The sequence below is a fragment of the Moschus berezovskii genome, chromosome 25 (assembly GCF_049115385.1).
Source record: "Moschus berezovskii isolate FMDL1 chromosome 25, NW_MosBer_1.0, whole genome shotgun sequence".
NCBI classification, from domain to species: domain Eukaryota; kingdom Metazoa; phylum Chordata; class Mammalia; order Artiodactyla; family Moschidae; genus Moschus; species Moschus berezovskii.
This window is the reverse complement of record NC_142484.1, coordinates 29,940,896-29,957,350: the sequence shown is the minus strand read 5'-3', so window position 1 is coordinate 29,957,350 and position 16,455 is coordinate 29,940,896. Positions and strand designations below refer to the sequence as shown.

The 16,455-nt window shown below is 39.8% G+C and overlaps 1 protein-coding gene across 1 annotated transcript in view; it reads left to right on the top strand.

Annotated features, from left to right (window-relative positions):
• Positions 1-295: 295 nt before the first annotated feature.
• The window catches only part of LOC129548372 (glycerophosphodiester phosphodiesterase 6-like), a 102,857-nt gene continuing 86,697 nt past the window's right edge, over positions 296-16,455 (top strand). Inside the window, exons 1-3 of the mRNA XM_055414899.2 lie at positions 296-481; positions 6,142-6,245; positions 13,493-13,586. Of these exons, the coding sequence (XP_055270874.2) occupies positions 296-481; positions 6,142-6,245; positions 13,493-13,586 (384 nt within the window). The remainder of the gene's footprint in view (positions 482-6,141; positions 6,246-13,492; positions 13,587-16,455) is intronic.

Here is a 16,455-nt window from a genome sequence, read left to right as displayed (position 1 = left end):
AATTTTTTCAGCATCTATTAGTTAGCTAAGGTAGAGAACATGGTACCATTTTAGCAGTGAAAAAGCTAAACTTTGAATGGTGCAATATCTGCAATAAAAACTCACCTAGTTAATAGGAAAGATAGGATGAAGCTCTGCTCTTCTACATCATATTAATTCATCTTCCTAGATTATGATCTTTTGAAAGATCTGTCCATTATCGACAGAATTTTCTGTAGAATAGTGGGGGTAGGAAACATGAAGAAGCTACTGGATTCTGATTGTTTTATTTACCATTTCAGCAAAAGGGTGAACCATGGATGATGTTAACAGGACTGAGACTGGAAATGAAGAGACAGGAAGATGGGAAAACTTTAATTCTTGGATTAAATACTACTTCAACTATGAATGCTATATGACTTACCTTAATGGCTGCTACAGTTGCGAATGGGAAGCCCAACAGAAGAAAAAAGCTAGACGTCCACTCTGCTGCTGCTCTTTGGTATATGAGTTGGGAGGGAGATGGACCACACTTCCTTAGATATGGGAAAGTGTGTATTCTCTCCTTGAGAGAAGTGCTATATAGTATGCATGTCTGGGTGTGTATGTCTACATACACAGTCATGCATCATTTTTAATGGGTCAAAAATAACTTTATTTAGAAGGTGTAAAGTGATCAGAATTAGATAGGGAAAGAATGGAGGATGGCAAAAGAAATTATATTGGAGGAGTCAAAGGGCTTAGTATATTTTAGGTGGAGTGGAGGATATGAATGGAGAAGTGATGGGAAGTGAATATAGAGAGAGAATGGGACAGATGTTGTGTGGTTTTAAGAATTTGACGTCTGCCATGTAGGAAATAGTCCCTAAATTAAGATCGGGGTAAAAAAGAATCCCTAAAGATTTTAAGCCACGGTGTGTTTTGGAATGGTTTCATATGGAAGATGCAATAAAAGGTACAAGAGTAATGCAGGGAGATGTCTTTGCCTTCAAAGAGAAAGCAACAGCAATATTCAAGGTAAAGCTGATGGTGTCCTGGATTAGCGTAGTAATGGCAAAAGTGGAGAAGAGCAAATTGATTCAACAGATATTTATTACTTAAGGTTGGAGAAGACTCTTGAGAGTCCCTTGTACTACAAGGAGATCCAACCAGTCCATTCTAAAGGAGATCAATCCTGGGTGTTCATTGGAAGGATTGATGCTAAAGCTGAAACTGCAATACTTTGGCCACCTCATGAGACGAGTTGACTCACTGGAAAAGACTCTGATGCTGGGCAAAGTTGGGGGCGGGAGGAGAAGGGGACGACCGAGAATGAGATGGCTGGATGGCATCACCGACTCTGTGGACATGAGTTTGAGTGAACTCCGGGATTTGGTGATGGACAGGGAGGCCTGGCGTGCTGTCATTCATGGGGTCGCGGAGAGTCGGACATGACTGAGCGACTGAACTGAACTGAACTGAACTAAGTCATAAGAGAGTTATACAGAAGGACATAGAGTGAAAGAAGGGAGGCTTCCTGGGAAAGATGCCATTGGAAGAGGCAGTGTGGTATAATGGAAAAAATCCCTGAACCAGCTCCTGAGACAATGTTTTAGTCCTTGTTCCATCTCTGCTCTTGGGCTGGTTTTGTGCTATCTCTGAGCCCCTCTACAGATAGGGAATTATACTACATAATTCTCAAAGTCCTTAGATAATTCTCAAAGCTCTATTTCTTCTCAGGAGAAGGAGTCTAGCATATAACAAAAGAGTAAATTCCTTGTGTTCTAGGGAAAGACTGCCTGGATTAAATTTATGGCTTCATCACTGACTATCTCCAAACTAGAGCTTAACTACTGTGGGACCTTGGGCCAGTTGCCTAACATTCCAGTGACTGGTTCTTCATTAGAATAATAGAGATGGTAGCAACAGTAACCACCAATTGGGTTTGTTGTGAGGAGAGAAGCGTTATGTGGAAACTTAAAACTGGGCTCAGCACACAATTAGCACTTAAATGTTAGCTATCGTTTTGCTGTTCCTGTGAAGTCATCTTCCACTTATAGGAATGATGGTGTAGGGGATTCTGGGTGGAGGAATTCAGATGGTCAGAAGTCCAGAGATAGAAAAGTATAGTGGTGTTTAGGGAAAAATGAATTACCAGTGTTGAATTTATGAGCAGGTATGGTTTTTCCAGTGGTCATGTATGGATGTGAGAGTTGGACTGTGAAGAAAGCTGATCACCAAAGAATTGATGCTTTTTTTTAATTTTTTTAATTTTTTTTATTTTACAATATTATATTGGTTGGTTTTGCCATACATTGACATGAATTCGCCCCGGGTTTACGTAAGTTCCCCCTCCTGAACCCCCCTCCCCCCTCCCTCTTCCCTTTATCCTCCCTCTGGGTCATCCCCGCATGCCAGCCTCGAGCATCCTATAATATGCACTGACCCTGAACTAGTGATTCATTTCACATATGACAACATACATGTTTCAATGCCATTCTCCCAAATCATCCCACCCTCACCCTCTCCCTCAGAGTCCCAAAGACTGATCTATACATCTGTGTCTCTTTTGCTGTCTCGTATACAGGGTTATCATTTGCATCTTTCTAAATTCCATATACATGCATTAGTATGCTGTATTGGTGTTTTTCTTTCTGGCTTACTTCACTCTGTATAATAGGCTCCAGTTTCATCCACCTCATTAGAACTGATTCAAATGTATTCTTTTTAATGGCTGAATAATACTCCATTGTGTATATGTACCAAAGATTTCTTATCCATTCGTCTGCAGATGGACATCTAGGTTGCTTCCATGTCCTGGCTATTATAAACAGTGCTGCAGTGAATTACATTTAGCTCTCTAATCCATTTTGAGTTTATTTTGGTGTATGGTGTTAGGAAGTGTTCTAGTTTCATTCTTTTACAAGTGGCTGACCAGTTTTCCCAGCACCACTTGTTAAAGAGACTGTCTTTTCTCCATTTTATATTCTTGCCTCCTTTGTCAAAGATGAGGTGTCCATAGGTGCATGGATTTATCTCTGGGCTTTCTATTTTGTTCCATTGATCTATATTTCTGTCTTTATGCCAGTACCATACTGTCTTGATGACTGTGGCTTTGTAGTAGAGCCTGAAGTCTGGCAGGTTAATTCCCCCAGTTCCATTTTTCTTTCTCAAGATTGCTTTGGCTATTCGAGGTTTTTTGTATTTCCATACAAATTGTGAGATTATTTGTTCTAGTTCTGTGAAAAATATCCTTGGTAGCTTGATAGGGATTGCATTGAATGTATAAATTACTTTGGGTAGTATACTCATTTTTACAATATTTATTCTTCCAATCCATGGAATTGATGCTTTTGAACTGTCGTGTTGGAGAAGACTCTTGAGAGTCCCTTGTACTGCAAGGAGATCCAACCAGTCCATTCTAACAGAGATCAATCCTGGGTGTTCATTGGAAGGACTGATGCTAAAGCTGAAACTGCAATACTTTGGCCACCTCATGCGACGAGTTGACTCACTGGAAAAGACTCTGATGCTGGGAAAGGTTGGGGGTGGGAGGAGAAGGGGATGGCAGAGAATGAGATGGCTGGATGGCATCACCGACTCTGTGGACATGAGTTTGAGTGAGCTCCGGGAGTTGGTGATGGACAGGGAGGCCTGGCCTGCTGTGATTCATGGGGTCGTGGAGAGTTGGACATGACTCAGCGACTGAACTGAACTGAACTGAAGATGATAAATGGTAAGTGATCAGGTCAGAAAGGGATGTTTTAATCAAATTTTGAGGCATCTTTATGTCAAGTTAAAATGTTTGAACTTTGTTCTGTAAACAGTGGGGAGCCTTTGAACATTTTTGAGCAAGTATGGCAGCAGTGAGAATCAAAATAAGGAAATTTGTTTATGCAACAAGTTCATTGAATGTGCTCCACAGTGAGTAAGACCACTAAGGCTTCTGGCCTTCCTGTGGCTTGTATTGTAGTGGGATGAGTTAGGTAATAAACAGTAATGAAGAAAGATGGTTTCATATAGTGATAAGAGCTTTGAAGATAATAGTAAAATGGGAGCATGGTTAGAGATGACTGGTTTGAAGCAATGTCATGTGAACAATCTCTTAAATGTAAAAATCAAATCAGCCTGTATACACGTGGGGTCAGAAATATTCCAGGCAGGAGAACCAGGAAGTGTGAAACTCTTAGGAATTAAAGAGCCTCCTGATGAGGGTGAAAGAAGAGAGTGAAAAAGCTGGCTTAAAACTCAACATTCAAAAAACGAAGATTATGGCATGTGGTCCCATCACTTCATGGCAAATAGATGAGGGAAAAATGGAAACAGTGACAGACTTTATTTTCTTGGGCTCCAAAATCACTGCAGACAGTGACTGTAACCTTGAAATTAAAAGGCACCTGCTCCTTGGAAAGAAAGCTATGACAAACCTACACAGTGTATTAAAAAAGCAGAGATATCTCTTTGCCGACAAAGGTCTATATAGTCAAAACTGTTTTTCCAGTAGTCATGTATGGATGTGAGAGTTGGACCATAAAGATGGATGGGCACCGAAGAATTGATACTTTTGAACTGTGGTACTGGAGAAGACTCTTGAGAGTCCCTTGGACAGCAGGGAAATCAAACCAGTCAATCCTGAAGGAAATCAACCCTGACTATTCATTAGAAGGATTTATGCTGATGCTCCAATACTTGGTCACCTGATGCAAAAACCCGAGTCGATGCAAAAACCCGAGTCAATGCAAAAGACCCTGGTGGTGGGAAAGATTGAGGGCAGGAAGAGAAGGGAACAACAGAGGATGAGATGGTTGGATGGTATCATCAACTTGATGGACCTGAGTTTGAGCAAACTCCAGGAGATAGTGAAGGACAGGGAAGCCTGGTGTACTGCAGTCCAAGGAGTCACAAAGGGTAGGACATGACTGAGCAACTGAACAACAAAGGAACGATCTGATCATGTTCTAGAAGCATAAAGAAGAGTGGAGTTAGTATGTATGTAGAATGGGATGAGGTCAGGGATGGGCAAGACTTGATCATGTAGGACCTTTGGGCCATGGCAGGCAGTTGGGATGATATTCTTGTACAGCGGGCTGCTCTGGGAGGGTTGTAAGTAGGGGAGTGACTATGTGATACATATTTTTAAAAGTCCACACATGATTTGTGTAAAGAGTGAGTATAAATCTAAGTCAAAACCTGTTATCTTCATATTCCTACTCCAGAAGTGGTGGTTTAGTGCCTTGTTACCTATAATGTCTCTCACCATTTTGGAGTACTCTGTTTTCCATTTTGTTTCCTTATTCTTAGAGCTCACAATAATTTGTTCAGGGCAGGGATTATTCTATGCATTTTTAATAGTTTGGATGCAGTGTCCCAACGAGGCAAAATTTCTCATTCTTGTGATACAGTCATAGTCCTGGGAAGAGTTTGACAGTGTATTGTTTGGCTAGTTTGTGATACAATTTTCAGTGCAGGGGTTGTCTTCAAGGTTCAGTTTGTACACGTTTCCAGAAAGATCATTTCCATCTTGGTTTTGAGCTCACAGATCCAGGCTGTTTCCCTGCTTGGTTGTGTGATCTTGAGTCATTTAACCTAATCTCTCTGAGTTTTAACTCTTTCTTCTACAGAATGAGATTAACAATACCTAACTCGTATAACTCGTACATGAGAATTAAAGTAAATGTAAGTAATTTATGAGGTCCCTAGCATTATAGCTACTGGTATAAAATGGCTACTGGAAAAAAAAAAGATTTATTCCTTAATCTAATGCTCTTCTCCCCCAAATATGGGTAGATAAGTGACTATGCATTAGTGAACTGGTGAATAATGATAGAATGAATGACTCAGTGAATGAACATACATTTGGTACATGGAGAGGTAGATGAATTCGACAGATGATTGTTGAGAGACCATGATTGGCAATACATAGAAGTGTAACAAAAGTTCCTTTTCCTCAAAGAAGAAACTGTGACATCAGATATAAATATATAAACACACAACTCTAGTTCAGGGTAATGTTATAAATAAAGTTTTGCAGAATTCCATAGGGTTAAAAGAATACAGTGGTCTCTCCAGTCAGAGGGTAATGCTGCACTGTAACTATGTAGACCTTTGGGGAATATAAACAGATGTTGCAGAAGTACCATAAATAAATGGAGTTAAATGAGATTTCCTTCTGTCTCTTCCCAGAGAGAGCGATTATTTTACCCATGGCTGATTATGTCATTTTGCTTGTCTGTGCTTTTACTTTTCACTTGGATAGAAACTTCAAATGAATTCAATGGCTTTGACTGGTAAGTTTCACTTTTTGTATTTTCATTTGTGTAAGGGCTCTTTGGTATAATTACCACATGGATCTTACTCCAGGCTGAAAAGATCTGGTTACATAAGAGGGAGGGTGGACAAAGTTGGATTTTCTGCATCTGGTGGATGGGAGGCCTGACTCTGGGGAAGCGTAAGCATGCTCAGCACCCTCGGCTACTATATTTCCCTTCCACCTGTGCTCACTGTCACTCTTTGACCAAATCTGGCTCAGGGGGAAGCTTTCTCTGTGCTTCCAGTGCCCCCAGGCCTTCTGTTCAGATGACTCCCTGATACCTTGTTCCTCAACTTCTTGATCTGGGTTACTGTTGCCTACACCTGTTGCTGTTCATGATCTCTGTCCATGAACCCTGATATCTGTCTCACCTCCAACCTCTTACTCTTTCTCTGTCCTTATGGGGCTTCCTGAAACTCTAAAGACAGGTATGATGTGTGATCTGAGCACCCTTCTGGCCAACCTCTTACTCCAAGACAACTCGCAGTTCTTCCAGCTTCTCTAGCCTTGATTGTTATATGTCTTACCCATTATTTGGTGTTTGATGGGGAAAGGGGTCTGTTTAAGTATGAGGCTTTTTAAAAATGTAATTTATTTTTGCTTTTATTTCCAATATTCTGGGAGGTGGATCATGGAGGTTCCTGCTGTGATTTATGTCGGAGAGTGTTTTGCCTATGTTCTCCTCTAGGAGTTTTATAGTTTCTGGTCTTACATTTAGATCTTTAATCCATTTTGAGTTTATTTTTGTGTGTGGTGTTAGAAAGTGTTCTAGTTTCATTCTTTTACAAGTGGTTGACCAGTTTTCCCAGCACCACTTGTTAAAGAGATTATCTTTTCTCCATTGAATATTCTTGCCTCCTTTGTCAAAGATAAGGTGTCCATAGGTGCGTGGATTTATCTCTGGGCTTTCTATTTTGTTCCATTGATCTTTATTTCTGTCTTTATGCCAGTACCATACTGTCTTGATGACTGTGGCTTTGTAGTAGAGCCTGAAGTCTGGCAGGTTGATTCCCCCAGTTCCATTATTCTTTCTCAAGATTGCTTTGGCTATTCGAGGTTTTTTGTATTTCCATACAAATTTTGAAATTATTTGTTCTAGTTCTGTGAAAAATACCGATAACCCTGTATACGAGACAGCAAAAGAGACACAGATGTATAGAATAGTCTTTTGGACTCTGTGGGAGAGGGTGAGGGTGGGATGACTTGGGAGAATGGCATTGAAATATGTGTATTATCATATGTGAAATGAATCGCCAGTCCAGGTTTGATGCATGATACAGGATGCTCGGGGCTGGTGCACTGGGATGAACCAGAGGGATGGGATGGGGAGGGAGGTGGGTTCAAGATGGGGAACACATGTACACCTGGGGCAGATTCATGTCAATGTGTGGCAAAACCAATAGAATAATGTAAAATAATTAGCCTCCAAAAATAAATAGGGGGACAGCAATAAAATAAAATAAAAATGTAATTTATTGCTTTTGTTCAGTCGCTAAGTCATGTCTGATTCTTTGTGACCCCATGGACTGCAGCATTCCAGGATTCCTTGTCCTTCACTATGTCTCAGAATTTGCTCAAACTCATGTCCATTGAGTCAGTGATACCATCCAACCATCTCATCCCCTGTCACCCAGTACTCCTCCTACCCTCAACCTTTCCCAGTATCAGAGTCTTTTCCAATAAGTTGGTTCTTCGCATCAGGTCGCCAAAGTATTGGAGCTTCAGCATAAATCCTTCCAATGAATATTCAGGGTTGATTTCCTTTAGGATATCTGGTTTGAACTCCTTGTTTTCCAGGGGGCTCTCAAGATTCTTCTCCAACACCACAGTTCAAAAGCATCAGTTCTTCGGTGCTCAGCCTTCTTTATTGTCCAACTCTCATATCCATACATGACTGCTGGAAAAACCCTAGCTTTGACTATATGATCCTTTGTCAGTGAAGTGATGTCTCTGCTTTTTAATATACTGTCTAGGTTTGTCATGGCAATTTTTCTAAGAAGCTAGCGTCTTTTAATTTCATGGCTGCATTCACCATCCACATTGATTTTAGAACCCAAGAAAATGAAATCTGACACTAATTTCCACATTTTCCCCATCTGTTTGCCAAGAAGTGATAAGACCAGATGCTATGATCTTCATTTTTTGAATGTTGAGTTTTAAGCCAGTTTTTTCACTCTCCTCTTTTGCCTTCATTAAGAGACTCTTTAGTTCCTTTTTGCTTTTTGCCATTAAAGTGGTGTCATTTGCATATCTGAGGTTGTTGATATTTTTCCCAGCAATCTTGATTCTTGGGTCTGTTTAGGGCTGTTTTGTTGCTGTTGTTGTTGTTTTGGGCGTTTCTTGGTTAATCTTGTTAAAGGTTTGTCATTTTGCTTATCTTTTTGAAAAACTAAATTTTAATTTTGTTGATTTTGTCATTGTTTTCCTGTTCTTTATTTCACTTATTTACCAAGTAAATTGGCCCTTGACTGGAGCAAAGGCATTGACAAGATGAAAGACATTGCTACGCAGCCAGAACTGTATGCTATCAATCTTACTCCTAGTTTTCTCCTAGAAGAACTTTTAATAATTTACCAGATTTCTTGTCATTGGGAAGAAGAAATACTTTTATGGGATTCCTGGACACTGACTGTGAACTTTCTGAAATGTATAACTGGAGATATAAAATGCTGCTATGATTCCTTAGTAAGTGTAGGAACTTCTGAGTATTAGGTAGTCAATGGAATTCTGGTTCAGACCCATATCTTCATTGGGAAAGTGGGTCCCTAGACCACCCTGTGGTTATTTCTCTAGTTCTGGAATGCATACTCCAATAAACATACTCAAAATCATTCAGAATCCCCACAGCAATACTCCATCATCAAATAGAAGGTGTAAATATAAGAGTGAGCGCCCCCTGATCCTAAAGCCACAGTAGGTTTCGTAGGCAGTTCCATGGCTGCCATGGCAAATTACCACAAATTGAGTGACACCAAAGAATACCATTTCTTATCTCACAATTTTGTTGGTCAGAAGTGAGGTATGACCTGGGTACTCAAGGTGCTTAGCTGGCCTGTGCTTTTAACTGGGGCTCTGAGTGAGACTCACTTCCAGGTTTATTTTGGCAGAATCCAGTTCCTTCTAGTTGTTGAAATGAAGTGCTCATTCATTAGTGATTGTCAGATGGGAGTTGTTCTCAGCTTCTAGCTTGTGACCTCTATCTTCAAATCTAACAGTGGTGTGTCAACTCCTTCTCATGCTTCACATTTCTCTGATTTCTCTTTTCTCATGTCTCTGACTTCCTTTTCTGCCTTCTTTACTTATTTTAAGAGTTCATGTGACTACATTGGATTCAATCTGATAATCCAGAATAATCTCCCTACTTTAAAGGCAGCTGAATAGTAACCTTAACTGAAAATTTTCCTCTTATAGTCTAACATAACATAATCACTAGTGACACTAGAGGACAAAGGTATGTATTATGTATGATATATATACATATATAGATAGATAGAAGGATAGATATATTTCCCAGACCCTGATGCAGGGAAAGATTGAAGGCAGAAGAAGAGGGCGACAAGAGGATGAGATGGTTGGATGGCATCACCAACTCAATGGACATGAACTTGGACAAACTCCAGGAGACAGTGAAGGAAAGAGAGGCCTGGTATGTTGAAGTCTGCGGGGTCGCAAAGAGTTGGACATGACTTAGAGACTGAACAACAACATACAGACATATGTGTGTATATAAACACACATATTTATGTGTTTAAATGATATATATATATGAATAAAATGTATATTTATAATATATATGATATGTTAGGATATATATATATATGAATTTTTGCTTACCCCATTTCTCTGTCATTGAAAATAAGATGTGTGACTAGTAGTTAACCTTATGTACTAGTACTTAAATTAGAGGCATAAACATCATCCAGTGATCAACTGTCAGAGCAGATGTAACAGCCTTCTCTAGCATTTTCTGTGATAGCATAAGGTCTAATCCCAACAGTGAATACTTCTCTGAATCATCCCAGACAAATCCAATATTTTTAATAATTTTGAAAATTCTTAGACTTTATCTTTCATTTTTCTTTTTAAACTATTTTTAAAGTATCTGCTTATTTATTTTTGGCTTTGTTGAGTCTTTGTTGCTGCATGTGTGCTTTTTTCTAGTTGCGATGAGCAGGGGCTACTCTCTAGTTTCAGTGCACGGACTTCTCATTGCGGTGGCTTCTCTTATTGTGGAACATAGACTCTAGGATGTGTTGCAGCATGTGGGCTTAGTAGTGTGACTCACAGGCTTAGCTGCTCCATAGCCTGTGAGATCTTCCCGGATAAAGGGTTGAACCAGTGTCTTCTGCACTGGCAAGTGGATCTTTACCACTGAGCTACCAGCAAAGCCTTCATTCCATTTTCTACTGCCTCTCCTTTTGAAACTTTAGTTTCATGCATGTTAGGCTTTTCTCTTCTTTCCATAAGTGTCATATCCTTTCTTCTGTAGTTTTCATGTTTTTTGTGTGTCTGTTTCCTTCTTGATATTTGTCTCCTGACTTGTTTTTTTTGCTAAACAGATTATTTTGGCTGTGTTTTCAGTTCAGTTCAGTTCAGTCGCTCAGTCGTGTCCGACTCTCCGCGACCCCATGAATCACAGCACACCAGGCCTCCCTGTCCATCACCAACTCCCAGAGTTCACTCAAACTCATGTCCACAGAGTCGGTGATGCCATCCAGCCATCTCATTCTCAGTCGTCCCCTTCTCCTCCCCCCCCCCATCCAACCTTTCCCAGCATCAGAGTCTTTTCCAGTGAGTCAACTCGTCGCATGAGGTGGCCAAAGTATTGCAGTTTCAGCTTTAGCATCAGTCCTTTCAATGAACACCCAGGATCAATCTCCCTTAGAATGGACTGGTTGGATCTCCTTGCAGTACAAGGGACTCTTGAGAGTCTTCTCCAACACCACAGTTCAAAAGCATCAATTCTTCGGCGATCAGCTTTCTTCACAGTCCAACTCTCACATCCATACATGACCACGGGAAAAACCATAGCCTTGACTAGATGGACCTTTGTTGGCAAAGTAATGTCTCTGCTTTTTAATATACTATCAAGGTTGGTCATAACTTTCCTTCCAAGGAGTAAGCGTCTTTTAATTTCATGGCTGCAATCAGCATCCGCAGTGATTTTGGAGCCCAAAAAAAATAAAGTCTGACACTGTTTCCACTGTTTTTCCATCTATTTCCCATGAAGTGATGGGACCAGATGCCATGATCTTTGTTTTCTGAATGTTGAGCTTCAAGCCAACCTTTTCACTCTCCTCTTTCACATTCATCAAGAGGCTTTTGAGTTCCTCTTCACTTTCTTCCATAAGGGTAGTGTCATCAGCATATCTGAGATTGTTGATATTTCTCCCAGCAATCTTGATTCCAGCTTGTGCTTCTTCCAGCCCAGCGTTCCTCATGATGTACTCTGCATATAAGTTAAATAAGCAAGGTGACAATATACAACCTTGACGTACTCCTTTTCCTATTTGGAACCAGTCTGTTGTTCCATGTACAGTTCTGACTGTTGCCTCCTGACCTGTATACAGGTTTCTCAAGAGGCAGGTCAGGTGGTCTGGTATTCCCATCTCTTTCAGAGTTTTCCACAGTTTATTGTGTTTTACCTGCTATTAAATTTGTTCACTGCATTCTTAATTTTTGTTGCAGTATTTTCCTTTGTAGAATTCTTAATTGGTTCTCTTTTTAATAGGTCTCTGTTCTTTGTCGCTCAGTCCAACTCTTTGTGACCCCATGGACTCTAGCCCACCAGGCTCCTCTGTCCATGGGATCCTGCAGGCAAGACTGTTGGAGTGGGTTGCCATGCTCTCCTCCAGGGGATCTTCTCAACCCAGGGATCAAACCCAGGTCTCCCACATTGCAGGTCTCCCACAATTTTTCCTTTGCCAGCAGTACTCAGCAGGTAGATGAGACCTTCACCTGTTTGGTGGGAGAATTTGGAAATGACCTAATATTAAATATTTACATGTGAGTGAAAATAGGCAAGAAGGCCAGTATGTTGATGAGGGGAAAAAATAATGTAGCTAGAGAAATTATTAGAAAAATAGAGGTACCATTAAAGGCAAAACCAAACTTTTCTTTCTCATTTGGAATATAAAGTCAATATTGCTGCTGGATAAGTCATGTAATTAATTCTTTGGCTGTCTTTAGACTGCTTTATGTCTATCCTATGTGTTTTTTTGCCCAGTATTTCATTTTTTGATCATTACTCTGCTTGCATATAAACATTCTATTCTTGTTATACGGATATGAGTCCTTTATCTCTCTGAAGATCTTGAATATATTTTTTATTGTTCTTTTCTTATTGTTATCTTAATTATATTTTTGTGCAAGTTATTGTATTAGTTGGCATTATTAGGTTAATCTGTTAACATCACTTACACATTTTCTGATTCCTGGCTGTGAGATCATGTTTTACAGGATATTCTTCCCAGTGTTTTGATCTGGGATCAGCCTTGCTAGGTTGACTGCTTGTCTAACTTTTTCTCTTGGCATGTCTTCTCACCCCTGACCAAAGAGAATTTTTTTTTATATTTCATGTAGAAGTATTTTCAATAATCTTTATTTTGTATCATTAAAACATAATTTCTCTAGGTCTCATAAGGAGAGGAAATAATTTCTGTTATCTTGAAGAGTCTAAATTCTATTACATATAATATTTAGAGTATTTATAACATTGTTTAACTTAAATCAGTTTATTAGCAGTTTTAACTTATCAACTACTTTAGGAACAGGGAGGACTACAAATCTCTTACACAGGATATAGATGTTAATATAGTGGCTTGCTATTATGTAAGAGAACATATTCATAAGGACAAGGAATCTGCCAAATTGGCATGTATTAGCTATATGAAGACAGTGAACTTATGGATGACTTTTTCTCTTTTAACATTCCATAATTTATGCATTTTATTGTTTTTTAAAGAGTATATTTTTTTTGAGTCTTTATTCTAAATAACTTTAAAAAGCATACAAGTTGTACAGAATCCTGTTAATGTACCTGATTGTCTGTAGAGCAAAATTAAAACTTTTCAGCTAAATACCTGCAAAGGGTAACTGTTCCCAAATTGCTCCTCTTCTTATTCCTCTGTTTTGTTATGCCTCATCTAGTCCAGTCTTATACCCTATCCTTGACAGAGATACTACTAACTTCTTTATTTTAGAAATTGAAACACATTTTTGCAGGGTTATTTTCCTAGGTACAGGAATCTGGTTCTTTTGGTCCATTGTCTTGCTGAGTTTCCTTGGGATCCTGGCTGCCTACACAACATTGCTACTGGTGAGTAATGTTTCCCATTTCTCCCACTCCCTTCCTGAGTAGTCTGTGGTATGGTTCCCAATTGGTGCTGGGAGCCCTCAGATCACTCTTAGCAGAGTCTGGGTTTTCATCAGCCACTTAAATATTAGGCAGGAGGGATAGAAGGGTAAAAAGGCTTGTGCTGTTAGAGGGAGAGTCTTTTCACTTTGATCCTTTGAAAGGGTGGCAGAACATCCTTTTTCTCTTCCTGTGTTTCATGGCTTATTTTCTGATTCATTCAGTGTTGTCATTTCAGACACCTGCATCTTCACATGGCAATACACTTACTCATTGAACTACATATTTCATAGACCATCTCTTGAGGATCAGTCTTTCTGGGCTTTACAAATTATCTAGTGAGTTAAACCTGTTCTGCTGTGCAAATGCTAATCCCCTAATCCAGGTGCAAATTACATTTTAGCAAATGTATTTAGGTAATAGAGACCCTGCCTGTTTCCTGACATAGTAGTGTTGTGTAGTGTGGAAAATTCACACCAGACAGAGTAGTGTCATGTGGTGTGAGAAATGTAGGCCAGGCAGCAGAGGAGTCTTCAGAACTGGAAAGCTTATAGGAGACTAACTTCTAGGTAACTAGAGTTTTTCAGTGCCCACTTACACATTGGACATGTATATCTTTCTCTGGTTTCATAATTTCTTGTCTCCACTGATTTCCTCTCTGATACTAAAGAACCCAACTCCCACGTCAGTTGACATTTGCATTAATTTTTCTTTCAGCAAAATATATGAGTGATAAGTACTTAGGTTACAGAGATCAAAGACGTTTGGTTTCTGTTTTCATACAGGGCACTTCAGAGATAAGTATGAGAAATAAAGTTACAGTTGTCCTTAATTCAGTGAGTGTAGAATCTAGTAGGAAACTAGGACACAGACAAAAGTAAAGAACACAGAGAATTATAATTGTCATTAGAGGGTCCTAAATAAAGTTCTACCTGGGTACTGAGAAGGAAGAGTTAACTTCCAGCCAGGAAGATTAAGTGAGGCTTCTTGGAAGAGGTGGCACAGGAGGGGGATCTTGAAGGGATGTTACATTTAGATGTGCTTATGGGGATGGAGGAAAAAAGTTCCAGAAAATGGGAGTATCATGACAAAGTCAGCAAGACAGACATACATAGCGTTTGACTAGATAAGATGGAAGAATCAGTGATGGTGGTGGTTTAGTCGATAAGTTGTATTTAACTCTTGCAACCCCATGGACTGTAGCCTGCCAGACTCCTTTGTCCATGGGATTCTCCAGGCAAGAATACTGGAGTGGGTTGCCATTTCCTTCTCCAGAAGAATCAGTACTGTTAACATAGAAGGTATAATGAAGAATAATGTGGAATATGGATAAAGCAATAGGATTTTCAAAGATTTTGGAAAGCCTGAAAAATAGGCCAAGACATTTAGTATAAATCAGATTTCTAGTTAGGATAATCATTCTGGAAGTCACTGCATGTAGAGTGTATGTAGACAGAGATTAGTTAGAAACTTTTTAATAAGGAAGATGCAGTTGAATGATGTGCTTGGGGCAAGAATGTGTCCACCAAACCGTACTTCACTCATACACAATAAACAAAATGGTGTAGATAACTTCTAAGATGGACTTGCAGTGTCTAATACGCCATGTATTTTAACAAGCTTCTAAAGCTGAAACTGCAATACTTTGGCCACCTCATGCGACGAGTTGACTCACTGGAAAGGACTCTGATGCTGGGAAAGGTTGGGGGCGGGAGGAGAAGGGGACGACCGAGAATGAGATGGCTGGATGGTATCACCGACTCTGTGGACATGAGTTTGAGTGAACTCAGGGAGTTGGTGATGGATAGGGAGGCCTGGCGTGCTGTGATTCATGGGGTCGCTCAGAGTCGGACACGACTGAGCGACTGAGCTGAACTGAACTGAACTGAACTCTGTCCTACCTCTTTTTAGATATAATGGCAGCAACAGAGGAGACCAGGTTTCTATTTCTTTATCTTTCAGTTATTTGTAACCTTAACCAAGTCACATAACTCTTATAATTCTGTTTCTTTTCTTTCGATTGAAAGTGATAATGATATTTAATAAAGTGGTATTTTATAGGGCCTAAAAGTGGAAGTGTTAGTTGTTTAGTCACGTCTAACTTTTTGCAACCCCATGGACTGTAGCCCTCCAGGCACCTCTGTCCAATGGGATTCTCCAGGCAAGAATACTGGAGTGTATTGCCTCGCTTCTCCAGGGCCTCTTCTCAACCCAGGGATTGAACCCAGGTCTCCCACATTGCAGGCAGGTTCTTTACTGTCTGAGCCACTAGGGAAGCCCAAGGTCTTGTCTGGGACCTGAATTCAGGACCTCTCATGCCGGAGGCAAGAACCATACTCCATAGACCAACCAGCTTGCCTGTATTGTACATTGGTAAAGTGCAAATAAAATCATATCCATAAAATTATTTTGATAAAAAGGTGAGGGCCTTATGCACTCAAACTCTCTTTAATATCCTTAGCATCTAAAGACTCCAGTTTTCAGTCTCCATCTCCACACTGACTTGATGATTGCGTAGACTTGAATTCAAATCTAATTAAGATTTATTGACTAATACCAGTGTTAACAACAGTGGTTAACAATTGTAACAATGGCACTGGTTCCTCAAAGAAGAACTTTTTTTTTTTTTTTTTTTTTACCATTTCAGTATTATTATTATTTTATTGTTGGCATGTTTATAGGAGAAACTTGATTAGATGAGAAGAGGAAGCAAAATTTAAGGAAATTCAGTGAGACTCTCAAAGAGCTGGCCTGTCACTCCTGATCTTTTATTGCTAGCTCTGCATGATACTAGGAATAAGCTCTATCACAGGGAAAAGAAGTTGGTAGGAAC